Source organism: Chenopodium album, chromosome 7 (assembly GCF_948465745.1).
Source record: "Chenopodium album chromosome 7, dcCheAlbu1.1, whole genome shotgun sequence".
NCBI classification, from domain to species: Eukaryota; Viridiplantae; Streptophyta; class Magnoliopsida; order Caryophyllales; family Amaranthaceae; genus Chenopodium; species Chenopodium album.
Genome location: NC_137840.1, coordinates 65,958,740 through 65,976,130, shown reverse-complemented (window position 1 = coordinate 65,976,130; position 17,391 = coordinate 65,958,740). Strand labels below are relative to the sequence as shown.

Below are 17,391 nucleotides of genomic sequence, written 5' to 3'. Positions count from 1 at the left end.
GGTGTGGATTTGTTCATGGGCTCAATATTCCCCCACTCCCCTCATATTCGAGTTACCCATAATATTGGACCAAATCTTAAGTCCAATGAGGTTACATTACAAAACCATACGACAATAAGAGGAATATTCCCCTTCCCCCCCCCCCCAAAAAAAAAAAAAAAAAAAAAATTATAAACTACTCTATTTAACTTTCTCTTATTTTCTTAATGTAGGACACTTACATGTGTTGTTTCGAAAAATTTACACTTCAACATAACCTGTATTGATATATACTATTAAGTATTAACACATATAATTATACTCCGTATTTATTATCGAGTTAATATTATAAAAATAAATACTTAAAGATAAAATTTAGATAGCTTAATACATGCCAAAAACACACCACTTAAAAAATGATGACATTATCTCATGTTTTAATTTGTTTTATAAAACAAACAAGCAAATACAAAGTGCATGCATGGTATTTAGGAACAACCAATGAGACATTTCTTTGCCGTAAAGAACTTTAAGATTGAGGGACTTTATATATTAGGTTGCAAGTTCAAATTTGCTAACTCTATTTGTAATTATATTGTTCTTGTAATTCTTTTCAGTTATCAAACAATTAGTTTACCAAACACCTTTAAAATAAAGGATGGATATAGCACGAAACCAACTTTTAGTCATAGTTTACTACTCCCATTGTCCTCATTTGTTTGACTCATTATTATACTTTTCACAATTTTTAAAGACACGTCTTAATATGTAAATATCTCCAAATTAGCTTATATATAATTTATAAAACTTTGACATTCTAAAAGTTGACATTAAAATTAATTTAAAAAGAAATTTAAAAAGATCCCACAAGATTTTTTTTAACAATTTATAATAGATTAGTGATAATTTGAAATCAAAGCTTTTTTAATTTAACTCACAAAAATGCAACAAGACAAACACATAGGGACATAGGGGGTCACTAATTATTAGACTTACATTAATCAAAAGTTCACTCTTGATTAAAAAAAAAAAAAATTTAAAAAAGTTACATGATGTTGTTTCTTAACTCATTCGGTCGCATGCAAAAAAATTTTTGTTATATGCATAATTTATATTAGATTATCAGGCTAGTTTCAAGTCTTTCTAAACTTTGAAAAACAGCATTTCATATCTAAAATCAATACCCAACTATTTTTACACAATTCTACAATATTATTAAGACAGTGTATTTAAAAAAAATAAATAAATAAATAAGTAAATGATAATTTACCTTAACACATTGCTTTTAATATCCAACTTGGCCCAACTAAAACGACTCGCTAGTAACTTAAACCGTATTCATTCGAAAGTCAAAAGTAGCCTGAATCAATTCAAACTAATCTAACCTACTCGACAACAAAGTCTATAATCAATTATACATGTAATTGATTTTATTTCTCACAATATGCTACCCAATATTGATTGAACTTGTACGAGTATGTAGCACCCCAATTGAAAGTCTAAATATGTCCTTGTATGTGAATAGACCCAAATACATTATAACTCATTTATGAATCGACATGTGGATGATCAACTAAATTAGCTTGCTAGATTCTTAAAGGGTGGTAGTCACGATATAAGATCAAATTTTATCTTAATCATTACAACTGTGCTTCTCTATATAGAAAAAGTTTTTTAAAAAAATATAGCATTATGATTCAAATTGTACAAAGCCGTACTAAACGACCTTTGACACCTCTAAATATTACAGAATATACAATTATTATAATATTTATTATATTATTATAAAGTCATGTTATCTTCACCTTAAAACAATAAATAATTAAAAATAGTTTAACTTCAGTAAATAAAAAAAAAAGTTTAGTTCAGCAAAGTTAATTTCAATTTAGTAAAAATAATTTTTTTATTCGGTAAAATTTAACAACTTAAAAAAAAAAAAAAACTTATGATTGAGAATTAGTAAAAATAATTTTAGCTCATAAAAATTAATTTCAAAAGTTCGGTGAAAAGAACCAGGCCTAAGGGCTTGTTCATATTTACTGAACTGAACTAAATAGAGTTGAAATGGATATTTTATGAGAGAGGGAAATTAGGAGCTGAACTGAACTGATTGGAGCTGAACTGAATTAAACTGAACTGATTGGAGCTGAAGAGAACATGCCCTAACTTCAGCAAAGGGGGTCTCAATTCCGAAAATGTCCTGTGACCTTTGTAGTACATTTGTCGAAGGTTTTAACCATTTGTTTAGGGATTGCAATATTGCAAGAACAACATGGAGGGGTGGCAGTTTGGCCATCCACTCACAAGTTTATGGATATCTTTCTCTCTCATATTGGATTCAAGATTATATCAACTTTTCATTAGTCATGATGGGATTTTGAGTCCCAGCATTAGCACCTTCGTTTGGTACTCTTTGGGGTCTTTGGTTATTTAACAACAGGGTGTTTAATCCTGATACACCTATTACACAACCAGTTGGATTATAAATTTCTGACATCCTACAATCTCATATTATCTTTATGGATGAGGATGCTGCTATAGAAGCTTCCCCCTCTTCTTCTACTCATGAGGGTTTGCTCCTTGCCGAAGTTTTATGTAGCCCATGTAGGAAAAAACCTCACAAGTTTGAACTTGGTTCAAATTCAGATTGATGGCGTGTGGTGCAAAGACACAACACAAGGAGGAATGAGTTAGTGCCTCGATAATAAAGATCCGGAGGGTGTAATTTTGTGCTACGCACTTCATCTCTCCATTCGGAAGCCTAAGCTTGTTTGTATGCCTTATAATGGGTCGGGCATCAAATCATAACATACATTCGCCTTTAATATTTACGGATTCTTATAATTTTATCACTCTTTTGCAGGGCGATTGTAACACCCCCGATTTACTAACTGAAAATAAATAAGAATTAAAGGAAAAATAAACAACCTTTAAATAAAATTGCGGAAGCATACACTTAAATCGGAGGTATTACCGCCACACTCAACAACCTGTCAAGTGTTAAGGCTTACAAAAATCCCAATAATTACAACCCAATAACTCTAAGTGAGCTATTTATACAACTTTACAAACTTGATATAAAAACACTAATCGATCACTTGAGCTCCTTTAGCTACGAGTACTTGATCAATCTGCTTAAACAATCTTGACTGCTCACCATTAAGGACAAATTCCAAAATAGATCGTCGCAGGGCCACCATAAGAAAAAAACATGGCCGCAAACACGAGTAGCACAACAAAATAACACACACGTCAGCAAAAGCTGAGTAATCACCACATATATCACCACATATCAGAATATAGAGTATAATACAATAATTAACATTAATATATCAATTAAACAATGTAGTTCGAAACTACATTACACATTGTACTATGAAAATAACCTTTATCAAACCCAACCTCGAATAATAATACAAACCTTTACTCAACTCTCTATCCCGTAAGTGTGTCATGCTCATTGTTCTATACCTAGCCTTGGACATGGGTAATTCGAATAAAACCAACAAGTATAAAAACTTGAATACCCCCAATAACTAGAAAACACCTTGAACCAGACCACATACGGGTCAATTCCCACTGTAGGGGACCATAGAAAAATAAATAAAGATTGTACCTCATTCTTAACTCATGATTATTACCCTCTTACCAACAAGCCAAGGACTAAGTTATATAACGCCGAGCCTCAAACCAAGAACAAAATAATAATTCTCAAACTTTTGATCTCATACATCGATCAAATAACCATTCACAAATTAATTTATAATATCTCAATATCGGCACATGTTCCCAAATAATATAATAATTCGAACTCGATTCAATCGTAGTATATCTCAACTCTTGTAGGGCAATCATACTAGTTACCCAAATGTAATCAAATCTCAACCCAAAAATAATACTATGCACTAACAACCCTAAAACCTCGATAAAACAATACTCCCTATAGAAACAACAACATTAAAAACCCTAGAAAAATAACACAATCAATCAATACCATAAAAATAATACGTCAATTAGAATCATATAATACCACACACTAATCATATACGTATAAATCATGATCATATATAATTCACAAATTATAAAATTTACACATAATAATACGGAATACAATTAATACTAACAATTTATAATCAAACAAGTCAAAAAAATTAATTAAGGTAGTGTGATTACATATAATAATTATTGTGATCAAACAACTCCAAGGGGCCATGCGTGATTACATATGCTAGTAATACAAACATCTCCAAATAGGTTCGTGTGATTACCTTCTAAAAACAATTAAGCAATATAAAGCACCATACTCTACCGATTCACGATTAACAACTCACGCAGTCACGCACAAGTACTCCACCATCACAATTAAATCTCACGCACAAAACTTGTACTTTTGGGGAAAAGTGATAATAATGGATTTAATCAAGAGTTATCATGAAGATAATACATATTATAGGAATTCATGGCAATTATGGCTACTGCTAGATATAAGCCCATGAAAAAAAAGAATTTTTATACCAAAACTTACGGCTGTACAAATAAATAATAGGGTTAAAGTAGTTTATTTACGCTTTAAAATAAAGAGTCATATTTAAATTATAATAGAGTTTTAAAACTTTTCGAACTCTAAAATAAAAATATGAGATTAGGAAAGTTATTTAATAAATAAAAATAACTATTTTTTTTTAATAAAATATATAATATAAAATCATAAAATATTCGGGTATTACAATATATCTTCCTTAAAACAAGTTTCGTCCCCGAAACTTAAAATAGAAAAGTTTAGGGTATTACAATCTACCCTCCTTAAAACAAGTTTCGTCCCCGAAACTTAAAATAGAAAATTTTAGGGTATTACAGCGATGGTCATGGGGAAATATGTTATCTATAACCCGTGCAACAAATACGTCTCTAGTCCACCTTTCAGCACTGCAATATTTACAAGGCAGATAAAAAAAATAAAAAAAAATAAAAACCCTTTGTACCCCGTTGATTAGATTTATCCAAATAAAAAAACACCAAAAATGACCCATTTTGAAAGTACTCCTAAATTTGACACTCCAACTCTCTTGCTTATCCCCTCCTAAAACCTCTCAAACTCTTCACCATGACATCCACCTTCCTTCTTCTTCCCACCAAATTCCTCCCTCCAAAACCTCCATTCCTCCCACTCTCCACTCTCTCTCCTCCCCTCTCCACCACTTTCTCTCTCCTCTCCCCAAAACCCCTCTTCACCCCTCTCAAACTCCGGGACTTTCGGGTTTTCTCCGATGACGGCGACGCCGATGGCGGAGGAGATGACTACGAAATGGACGATGAGGAGGTGGAGGAAGTCGATAACAAGAAGGATTTCGATGTTGAATATGAACCACTTGGGGTTGTTTCTTCTGTTGGGATGAATGATGATGAGGTTATTCAGGTTGTTCAGAGTAAGAATTTTGTTAATACTCAAGAAAGGGATTCTGATTTGGTGGTTGATTATCGGATTAATGAAGAGGAGTTTCATAAGATTTGTTTGTTTGATTGTGATTTCTTTATTCGGAAACCCCCTGATCCTGATAATGATGTTTATGATTTTAGAGAGGTAAAGAAATTTGTTTTTGTCTTGTTTTAATTCTTAAAATTATGAACTTTAGTAAATGATTTGATGCATATGTTGTTTATAATTACATTACATTTTTTGAGAATTTCTGGGTTTATAGTTAAATTGATGGAGAGTTTACTGTTGATTATGACATTATGTATGTGTGAGATTGCTGAATTTTCTGGGTTTATAGTTAAATTGATGGAGAGTTTGCTGTTGATTATGTATTTGTGAGATTGCTGAATTTTTTTGGTTAGAAGTTCTTCATAATTTGTTATTATACTTATTAATAGTAGTTTGTTGACATTTTTGATGTTTCTCATTTGTGAATTTGTCATAATTTTGTAACTTTACTCTTTGACGTTTTCTGCAGATGTATGTTACACCACCAGACACAGATGTTTACTCAATTCCCAAAGTTCTGGCTCCCATGCCTGATAAGGTTAGCTTGTTTCATCTGGCTACTTTAATTTATGTGTTTGAGGAGTCAATTGTGCGATATAAATGTATTGGTGGAATTTGGAAATGCTTAGTATCTCAGTTATTAGACTGAAATGGAAGCCACTATCCCATTGCTTCCAGAGCGGGTTAGATTTATGTAGTATAGTGTTACAATGCCAAAGTGGAAGTTCTAAAGTCTAGTCGCTTGTTCCCCAACGTTTACAAAGAGACTATTCTCATTCAACCATTAGACATCAAAATGGCCTACATTGTCAAATTAAACTAAATTAAATAAGAAATGAATTAGTCTCTTGCAGTCTAAATTTATGTTAACAACATCATCTACCTAAACCACATTTAAAGGCATTTGGCAAGGTTTAGTCACATTCCCTTTTAAAGGAACCCTTTTCTAGTAAGTAGACTTGAATTCATAGCCTTGATTCCCATCTTCAACGTTAGCTCAAAGGGACAAAAATTACAATTTGGTTTGTTTATGCAAGTGGTGGTGGTGGTGGGGGGTAGATTTCTCGAATGTTCATCTTCCCATAACCATAAAATTTCAACTATCAAGGGCCCAAACTCTTTAGGTCGTAATTTGTGAGCTTAATTAAACATGCCACTCCTGTAACCTAAGCTTATTGGGTCCAGTAGATCACCTTTGAAAGGTCATTAGCATGTGTTGAAATTAACAATCCGCTCCACTAACCTAAGCTAACCAGGTCGAGTAAATCAATTCTAAAAGGTCACTAGGCTAGCATGCTTGATGCTTTCTCGGCTGTTTCCTTAGTCTATATTCATCTTTGGTGAAACTAGAGAGAAAATTGATTATTTCCAATAAAGTAGGTTATATTCTATGCTACGAGCCTATGATAATTTGATTTACTTTTTGTTTGTGATCTTTTTGCAAGTGTAAACCAATATTTTAGTATATCATCTTCTTATTTTTGTAATTATGTGTAAAGTGCAGTATATTCGATGTGCAAAGAGTGATTATGGATGCTACAATGTGACTGAACCACCAATTGATGCCCCTCGAGATCCAATGTATAAATCTGAGCGAGAAGTCTCGAAGGTAAATGGACTTTTTTTTTTGGTTAAAATCAATTCCCCACTTTTTGTTTGCATGGCTATAGCCAAGTTCAATTACTTAATGCCTGTGAATATGTGGTGGAGACTTGGTATATATGTTATCTTTTTCTTTCAAAAATTGTGATCAGCCTGTCCTGTACTTGCTAGCTGACCAAAAATGTCATTTAATGAGATTATTATCTGGCTATTTTTCAGGTTTTCCTGACAAAACATTATAGAAATAGGAGATTAAACGACCCGGAATTTGTTTTAGATTTCGAGGAGATATATGTTATCGATTCAAGAACAAAGTCTATTACACGTGCAAAAGTATTGGTAAGGATTATCCTTTATCCTTTATTTTAGCTCTTTACACTTGTGGCTAAAAGTTATCTACGGAAATTTAAATAGTTTCCTGTGTACTAGACTCATGATGCATATGGGCTACACCTCCTCACAATCTGATTCACCTGCCTCACTGTCAGTAGGATCCTTATTGGGGCAGTTGTGTAAAATTCAATACTCCGCATATTTTCAACCATGTATAGATGTTGATGCCAAGATTAATTGGATAAATCTTCCTAGCAACTAATTGGGCTGCTTTTTTTTGGGTCGATACCAGCAAATTGTAAATAAGATAATAAATGAACGAGGCGTCAAATTTGAAGAATTAGATCATACAGATGAACTAAAAGAAGCATTGGAGGCAGGGGAGGATAATAGGAAACAAAATCGTAAAAAGGGTAACAAATTTGTGGGAACTTTGTGATTCTTCTCCCCCTCCCTCCTTCCACCTTTTTTACCTTGGGGATGTATGCCTTGTATGGGTAGGATGTATGCCTTGTATGGGAGGAACTTCAGTTATCTTATGCGAATTATGCCCACACATTGAACGCGATGATTTACTGTTCAGAGTTTAAAAGCCTTAAGGTGCAAATTTTATTAGAAGTTCTGAAGTTGGGTTTTTTTAAAATAGAATTTTTGTTGGTGTTGTGCAATTGATTCTTTTAAAATTACGGTTTGACCTTTGTGCTGGGAATTACAAGAAGCACATGGAAGATTGACCAAGTCTGGTGATTGCTTTCTGCTATAAGTTCTGTCCACTTTTTCTACCACGCACTAGCAGTCACAGTATATACTGCCTCATCAGTCCAAAAGGCCTGGCTGTGTGGCCTTAATAGTCATTGCCAATTTACCAGTATTACCTTTTACATTTTGTCATTTTGAATAATTCTTTCTTAAAAAAGTCCTGTTTATTTGTCATGAACTGCACTGGATGTTGTTTGGAAGCTTGTTTATCCATTTATGACATGAATAAAAATGGCTTTATGAGAGCATTCTTGTCATGAGATCTATATAAGAAATGGAGGTGTTTGCGTGTATGTAACATCTACATTGGAGAAGTGAGAAAGTTATCCCGGGTTGGCGTAACCATGATGAGAAATGAACCCATGAGAAGGGTGTTGGAAGCTGTCACTCGTTTGGAGCATTTAGTTTGTAATCTCTTCCCTTGTGCTTGTTCTCTTTAGGTCATTTTACTTCCTTCATTTTAGGTCGAGTAGAGATGATAATGGACCAAATTGGTAGGACACTGAAATGGTGGGACCAAATATAGTGAATGTGAGAGTAAAGTGATGTTCTTTCATATCGATTAGGAAACTGGGTCAAACAAAAGGGGGCTGAGGGAGTAACTGTGATGATGGATTGCAGGAATGGACTCCATGGGTGTGATGGAACAGATACATATATATATTGGCAGTAATCGTGTATAGGAGAGGAAGAATAGATAGGTTATGTAACTAGATGTATTATTTAGAACATTCTGGCGAGTGGGATATACATATTTGTCTAATTGATGTTAGTCAGTACCCTTGGATACTTATGTTTTCTGCTTGTTTACCTGCTCACTGAACTTATTTCTAACCTTTAGAATCATAATTGATGCGGTCAAGAGATAAAAATAATACGGATTAGTATGGAGTAGTTTATTAAATTCCCCACTTTGACCCTGGACTATGGGTCAACTTTCAACCAAAGGGTGTAGTTTACACTTAAATTTTCATTTTATGATTTGTCTGTTTTGACTATATCACGTCCACCAGTTTTTCTAGTAGTAGTTAAATTTTTTTTTTGCATTTATCAATATATGGCCTGTCAATTTCAATTTCTTGCATGTAAGAGGAGGAGGCTCTCTGTACAATTGTACTAGAGAGATTATTGGCTATGTAGTCCTGCTGCTCCTGCATCTCTAGCTCTATTGTGATTCTTCCCCCATGTTAAAGGGAACATTGGCTGTTGTAGTCTACTATGTACTGCTAATATAAATTGAAGATAACATCCTCGTTCCAAAGAAGTGAAAGAACCATTACAAATATCGCCATGTAAACTTCCTCTCCCTTCATTGAGTGTTTTTGAAATCCCATAAAATTACGTGCTATCTTTATCATGAATCTGCAATAATACACCAGAATAATTATCATCTACTTAGTACTATAGGAAGACAAGCAATCAAACACTCGATGATTACATCTGCAGTAGGAAATCACAGCACCTATTAGGTCCCTAATTGACTTAATATTTGGTTATGCATTTGAATTCTGTCCCTTGATGGATCATGCTTCTTTTCAATACACTCTAGGGAAACTTCTAATTCTATTAAATGATAAAATTTTATCTATAGGCCTTGCTACTGCTGTACTGTACTGCATTTATTGAGTTAGATTGTAATCAATGTGGAGAAGTGTAACCCACTGCTTTTGCATTCTGATGCCCTGATGCTCCAATGGTTTCATTAGTTCCAAGCCTGCCAAGATAATGCTTCTCCATTCCATTCTTTAAATCTCTGCCAGTTGCTTCTGTCTTCTTGTTTCCTTCCGTGACCATCATTTTGATTCTGACTTTTTAACTCAACCAAAATTGGCTGAAAAAAAAAGATATCATATTTGGCAATTTATACTTTTAACAATCCAGCTTGGCCTTTCATTTTTCCGCTATATCCATATTGCATCATATTTTCACACTCGTTTTAATCGTAACATGAATGGTTGTATGACACAAGCCTCTAGGATCCTGCTATAGTATTTTTCTTTGTATCTTCATCATCATGCTGTCCACAGCATGGTCTTCTAGTTCTTTACATTTTTTTTAAACTGAGAAACCACGGCCATTATCATTTTTCAGAAACATTGGTTTAGTTGTCCATGTGTTCCAAGTATACATATCAGCTGTTCTTTCCTGCATGCTTAATCTCTCCCTCCTTGGGCTTAGTTTGGTATGATTGATAACTTTGGCAGTCTTAGTGTGATCATTATGCTCTAATTACATGCATTTTTTATGTGTGCATGAGGGTATTCCTATGTTCTGTTTTGTTATCATGCTCCATCATATTCTTGTATTGATGAGTTTGCTGACTGATTGGGTCTTTCCATTGATTAGGTCACAGTGCCAGAAGGGAGAAAGAGGGACAGAAAGGATGACTTGCTTGTCATACGTGATAACGGGAACTCCTTCAAAATAATTCCTGCGGTCAGTATCCTTATTCTGATAACACATCCCCCCCCTCTCTTTATCTCCCCTCCCCCTCTTTTGAATCATCTCATGTTAAACCTGCATACCCCGTATTTGGGAGTTGCTAATTAATTTACCTGATGTATGGTGCAGAATCAAAGAGACGATCCAACCACTGTTATAGAACGGGAAGAGTGGACAAAATCTAGGCAAGACATGGAGAAACATTTAAGGAAGCTACGTGATTTCAGCATATCGAATTGGATCTAGAACCTCTTCCATTAGCAAGGCAGGCATGATTTGTAACTCTCCTTAGTAATCACTAATGTACATTGCAGATCACTTATTATTTATGATAGAAACTCAATTAAATAGTCAAGTTGTCATGTTGTACTACCAAATTAGCCAGACCCAGAAAATGAATGTGTTCATAGAGTAACTTCACATTTAGGCCAAGATCTCTATCAATTTAATTTGAACTAGCATAGTGCCCGTGCGATGCACGGTTTATAAATCAAATTATTAAAGCCGTAGGAAAAATAAAAATAAAAACAAAGGTAATTCATTTACTATTAAAGGACTTGTACTAATGGTCAATAAAAAAAAAAAAATTAAAGGAACGTTATTTGAATAGTATTTTATGTTATTTGAATTTCTTTTAATTTTTTATAATGTTATTTTATTAATTGAAAAATAATTAAATAATACTCCACATAGCTATATAAGAAGGACTAATTTATTTATATCTCCCGTTGAGAAAAAACTAAATTTTTCTTATCATACCATCCTCATTAGTAGTTACAATCAATCTAATATATACATGTTTTATTTACCCGTCGCACTCATTAAATCTATAGACACAATAATAACCTTATATTTGACCTACCAGAACATATATTTTCCTAAGTTAAGCATTGTGCCAAAAACTATATATTATATAATAGTCATATATATATCCAACAACTGATTAAATATAGTATATGACACAAATACTTTTTGTATATAGGTATGAATACTGATAGTTTTATATAAATAAAATATACGGAGTATATATTACTAAGATTTATCCCTAACTTAATTATAAAAAGATTAACAAAACTCTTATAATAGTGCATGGACATTTATATATCTAAAAATGTTCTTGTTACATACATTTTCCCTCATTTAATTTTAAATGCCTTAAAATTGTCTCTTGAATTCGCTAAATTGATTTAAAAGGTTGTGTTTATTTCAATATTTAAAGCCATTTACTATTTTCATTTCCTTTTGTTTTAATTTTTCTATTTAGAATTTATTAGACTATTAGATTTCAAGATCGAAGTCAATATTTTTTTTACCGTACAATCACTAAATCAAAGTCGCTCATTTAAAGTTTTGGACATTGCATAGCTACACAACATCCAACACATTTAATGATTACATGCAAATAATTTTAATAAAACTACGCATTCGATATAAGTTATTAAACAATTTAACTATATATACATTTTGATAGGTTTATATCTTTCATATTAACAAAAATTTACAAATGTTATTATCATATTTTGAAAAAAAAAAAAAATTAGACTTTGGAGTTTTGTATAAGATAGATAAAGGATAAGTTAATTCCCGTCATATATGCATTGAGTTTTGGGTGTTCTATCCGGTTCACCCTTTGGGCTAATCCAGATTTGAGGATCAGTTCTAGGTTATTAGGTTCTACTCCCCTTCCGATTGTTGTTGCAGGGGAGCACACAGGTCCTCCCTACCAAGTGTAGTCTCAATCGCCACTACACCAACAACTAATTGGTGTAGTGGTGATTGGGACTACACTTGATATGGAGGACGCGTGTTATAAAATATTATATTATATACATATACTTTTTTATATTATAAAAAATATTATATTATATACACATACTATTATAGTTAAAAGTATTATTATGTATAAAACAACATAAATTATTGCACATGATTGTTGTATATCTAGTATAGTACATGAGCAATGCACGATTTTTAAATCAAAATGTTAGTTTTTCTAAAAAAAAATTCATAAGTAATAGCATTGTTAATATGAATATTACAATTTAAAACATGAGTAATAGTTATAATACATTTTATATCTATCCCTTTTCCGTCAAATGTCTAATTCAATTTAACTTTTATTCTTCTTGTTTAGATTGGTTATTGTTTTTTTTTTTTTTTTTTTTTTTTAATGCAAGAAAAACAAAAGGTCATTGTAAAAAACATTGTATAGAAAATGAAAGGCCGATTAAAATTAAATTTATGTTCAAGATTATGTATTTTTTTCCAAGACAACATTTCGGCTCAGCATTCAGTATTTGTCAAGGAGTACAACAAACGATAAAAGTAATTTTTACACTATTTTGTATCTTTATCAAAAACTTTTGTATTCATCCGATTACTTGAATTGAATTTAGGATAACTTGTAGACTATTCTGGGTAACTTTTATCAATAAAGCATAAATCACTTTCATTCATTACAGGGTAGCTTTTATAATAGGTGCACAATATTTTATTGTACATCTGATTTTTTTTAAAAATGTTTGTATTGATTTCATAATTGACGTCAAACTAAATATTATCGATTTTATTTAATTTTCATAAAAAAAAACAATATTAGCCTTTCAAAATACGAAATATTTGTTTTCTTAATTATGCCACTTTAATCATATTGCTTCAAATTAGTTATTATTCTTTAACTTAACTATAAATAAAGATTGGAAAGATTTTATGGATTATTTGTAGTATTGGAAAGTATATATTTATTATAAAAAATTAAATCAATATTTATGTTAGGAAATCATGAAAATCTTATGCATGTATAGAAACTTGCGTTTAATGTTTGTAGTTTAACAAAAATAACTATGCTTGAATATGTAAACAGTAATTATATAGATATATTTTATACATAAGATAAGACAATAAGAGAGTGACATTTGTCATCCTCTCACATTGAGGCGCTTGTCTTTCAGTATAAATTTTAGTATAAATTTTATACAGATAGATAGATTGACACTTCCACATCATTTTTTTTAATGAATGTGTTCATAGTAACTTCACATTTAGGCCAAAATCTCTATCAATTTAATTGGAATTGACACTTCTACATCGTTATTTTGGAAATATTATTTGAAACTAAAGAAAGTCTGGTGGGTTGGAAAATAACACTAGTTTATCTCTAAAATAGTATCAAGCCATCACGTGAATAGTAATAGTAGTAGCAATAGTAATAAAAAGCTTCCTTAGAGCAAGTTTAGTCTCAAGTCTTAAGACTTGGGGTGATATCATCGTTTTGAGTCTTAAGATTTATACTTAAGACTTTTCCCATTTTTCTTCAAAAATCTCAAGCAAAAGACTCAACTTAAGACTTGAGATTGGGACCCACTTCATTTTTATTTTTATTATTCCCCCCCCCCCTTTTTTTTTTTTTTTTTTTATTTTTTTTTTTTACACTTTTCTACATATAATATGTCAAATATTTAAGTCGGCTAAAGTGATAAATTTGTGTAAGTCTTAGTGAGTCTTAACAAGAATTTGATGACATCATTTTCAATGGGGACTACCAAAAATGATGTCACGTCTAAATCTTAAGACTTGGGGCTAAACTTGCTCTTAGTCTAATGTAAGTTTTTGTGAGACTGCAATATACAAGATTTTGCAAAATAAAAACATACAATAGTTTGGATGTTACAAGCAGTAATTAAGTTGGACATATTTAATTATCGTTTTTAGATACGTGTTGTACTGTTTTAAAATTTTAAAATCAAAATTTAAAGAGAGTTTCTCTAATACCATAATGATTAAACTGTTTTTTTTTAAATCATACTCCCTCCGTCCCATAATATTGGTCCTTTTAATATATATTTGTTTATTGTAGAAAATATGCTCTTTTATATTACTTTATTAATAAAAAACTAAGCGGGGCTAGTTGTCATGAAGGGGGGAGGGTGGTCTAAATTTTTTACTACTTCCGTTTCATATTTTTTTCAACTTCAGAATATTTCATACTCCGCACCTCACTAATAATACCTTAAAGTTGCAAAAAATATGAAACGGAGGTAGTATTATTTCCTAAAAAGTAGTGGGCCCATGGAGTGTAAAGAAAAATAATTTTATAACACTGGTCCATCTTCAATTGGTAATGTGTCAAATTATTGTGGAACGGCCAAAAATGAAAAGTGTGTCAAGTATTATGAGGCGGAGAAAGTATACTATACAAGTATTTCACTGTGAAAGTAGCTAGCATATTCTATCAAAACAGTTTTATCTCTCAGAAAAGAAAAGATTTTAGACACACACTTGAGGATAATTAAATTGTAAAAAGTAATTCTTTGTATTTCTAATTGATACAAGCTCTACATTCTAGATGATGTTAAAATTAGTATTTGCATGCTTGCTACAAGGATTCGGACAATTAGTTAACAAAAAGATTGAGAGTAATACTCAATATCAATTTTGTCTTGTTATTATTTAAAAAAAAATATATATATTTTTTTGTGTGACATCTGACATGCTTTAATCAATAGCTATTACAAGCTAAATAAAAGTTCAACAAACTACTTATTAAATTGGCTAAACTAGACTTTACATAACAACTAAAACAATAACAAAAGCTTAAACTCTTCATCTTTGAAGGAACCTTTATTTATTTATTTTTATTTTTTTTGTTGTTGTTGTGAGGAAAGATTTTGTAGGAACTTGATTTCTTGAAATGCACTCTTATTGCTTCTGGTCGTACTTTAAAAAAGAGCATAATTTACCTCTGTTATTTACTATCGCGAGAACTTCCTATCACATCTAAGCCACAACACGAAAAAATGGACCAATGGTCAAAGCTCAATGCAAGAAAAACAACCTCACCTGAACCTAACCCATGATCAAAGGAGGAGATCCAAGCCTTAACTTCATCTTTACCGCTATAAAAATTACGTTTAACCAAATTTTCTTTCAACAGCGGCGTTAAGAATATCCTTGACGGCAAACCCTAAGTGAGAAGAGCGTCAAAGTTATTTCCCATTATGTAACATGTACATTGGTACATATTCTAAATTTAGTAAATTGTAATGTTGAGAGACGACTTCTCTAATTTATAGCATTGTTTTCTTTCCATAAACAGAAAACGAAAGTACAGGACATAAGCAGCAATATCACTAATAAGGGTATATTCCAATCTTTATCCATAATAGTACAAGGTCATTGTCTAATCAAGGCATTATTTGTAGTTGTAATTAATTGAAGCACCTAAACAACAAAAGTCTAATCATTTACAAGCTTCTATTAATATCACATGCATGTATCTCATCATAGTAGTACGGATTTATATAATTTCTTACACGCCTAAACAATACACGATCATACTATTAACCACATACTTTGACTTTTTTTTTTTTTTTTTTTTTTCTCTTTTTTCAAACTACGTAGTACTTTATTTTGAACATAATTAAATTCGACTTGATGGTGAAGTTAGAGCAAGTTTTTTGTGACATCATTTTTTGTGGTTTCCAATGAAAATGATGTCATAAAATTCTTGTTAAAACTCACTAAGACTTACACAAATTTATCATTTTAACCCTAAGACTTAAATATTTGACATATTATATGTAGAAAAGTGTAAAAATAAAAAAAGGAATAATAAAAATAAATGTGAGATGGGTGAAGTGGGTCCCAATTAGGGGTGTTCGCGGAGCGGTTTGGATCATAAACCGCACCAAACCGCGAAAGTGCGGTTTGTAATTTTTTCAAACCGCACTTTTAAAAAAACCGCACCGTAAGATACGGTTTGGTGTGCGGTGCGGTTTGCGGTTTAACCGTATTTTATTAAAATTGTAATTATTCTTTTTAAAACAAAACTTTTATTTTATATTATAATTATTAGTTGATAATTTAAATATTAAACTCTTTTTATTAACCTTTAATTAACTAATAGTAAAAAATTAGCTAATATATTTTAGTTCTTTTATATAATTTTAATGAAAATATAGTATAAAAATCGCAAACCGCATTAAAGTGCGGTTTGCGGTGCGGTTTGGTCTCAATAATTTTGGAAACCGCACCGCAATTTTCAAACCGCAAAATTGCGCGGTTTGGTACGGTCTAAACCGCACTCTGTACAACCCTAGTCCCAATCTCAAGTCTTAAGTTGAGTCTTGAAATTTCAAGACTCAACTTGAGACTTGCTTGAGATTTTTGAAGAAAAATGGGAAAAGTCTTGAGCATATGTCTTAAGATTCAAATTGATGATGTCACCCCAAATCTTAAGACTTGGCCTAAACTTGCTCTTGTGTGAAGGTTTTTCCCCAATGTTCCAAGACTCCCAACATATACTTGAATACTTCCTCCGTTTTGTTTAGATTGTCTTATTTATTGTACAATCTTAGTCTTGCAAAATTTTCATTGCAATATTGTAATAATAGTATTTTTAGTTAACTTTTTTTTTTTTTTTTAATTTTATAAAATTACACATTTAAAACTAGCAATCGAGATTAATTCAACAATATTCCACGTGACTATGTAGGATATGTACGTCCAAGGTTAAGGGCCTGTTCTGATTTATTGAGCTGATCTGAACTGAACTGAACTAAACTGATTAGAGCTGAATTGAAATTAAATGAACTGAAATTAAGCTGAAGAGAACATGTCCTTAATCTAGAAGGTGAAAACCCTAACCCTCCTACGGCTAATCATGCACATGAGAGGTGAGACCATCATTATCACACAACTAATCCAATGGCCGTCAGCTGATGAAGAGTTGTCCATCAACAAAACACGTATCCTTAGAATTAAAGGAGTTGTATTCATACAAAGAATTGTAT

The 17,391-nt window shown here is 31.8% G+C and overlaps 1 protein-coding gene across 2 annotated transcripts; it reads left to right on the top strand.

The window, feature by feature from the left end:
• The first annotated feature begins 5,043 nt into the window (after positions 1–5,043).
• On the top strand, positions 5,044–10,955 carry LOC145638115 (PLASTID TRANSCRIPTIONALLY ACTIVE protein 6, chloroplastic-like). 2 transcript variants are annotated; one of them, XM_081689070.1, is made up of 6 exons: positions 5,044–5,560; positions 5,934–6,002; positions 6,969–7,073; positions 7,286–7,405; positions 10,505–10,594; positions 10,730–10,955. In XM_081689070.1, exons 1-6 carry the CDS (start codon positions 5,084–5,086, stop codon positions 10,844–10,846), a joined length of 978 nt encoding a protein of 325 aa, XP_081545196.1. In that variant the 5' UTR covers positions 5,044–5,083; the 3' UTR covers positions 10,847–10,955. The 2 variants fall into 2 exon arrangements, with proteins under 2 accessions (XP_081545196.1, XP_081545197.1); XM_081689071.1 differs by lacking the exon at positions 7,286–7,405.
• Positions 10,956–17,391: the final 6,436 nt, after the last annotated feature.

What these genes read in the sequence shown, in the direction of transcription:
- LOC145638115 (XM_081689070.1), top strand. Translation starts at nt 5,084, where the DNA reads ATGACATCCACCTTCCTTCTTCTTCCCACCAAATTCCTCCCTCCAAAA. An exon ending in ATGTTTATGATTTTAGAGAG is followed by an intron (nt 5,561 to 5,933) that starts GTAAAGAAATTT and finishes CGTTTTCTGCAG; the next exon opens with ATGTATGTTACACCACCAGA. An exon ending in CCTTCAAAATAATTCCTGCG is followed by an intron (nt 10,595 to 10,729) that starts GTCAGTATCCTT and finishes TGTATGGTGCAG; the next exon opens with AATCAAAGAGACGATCCAAC.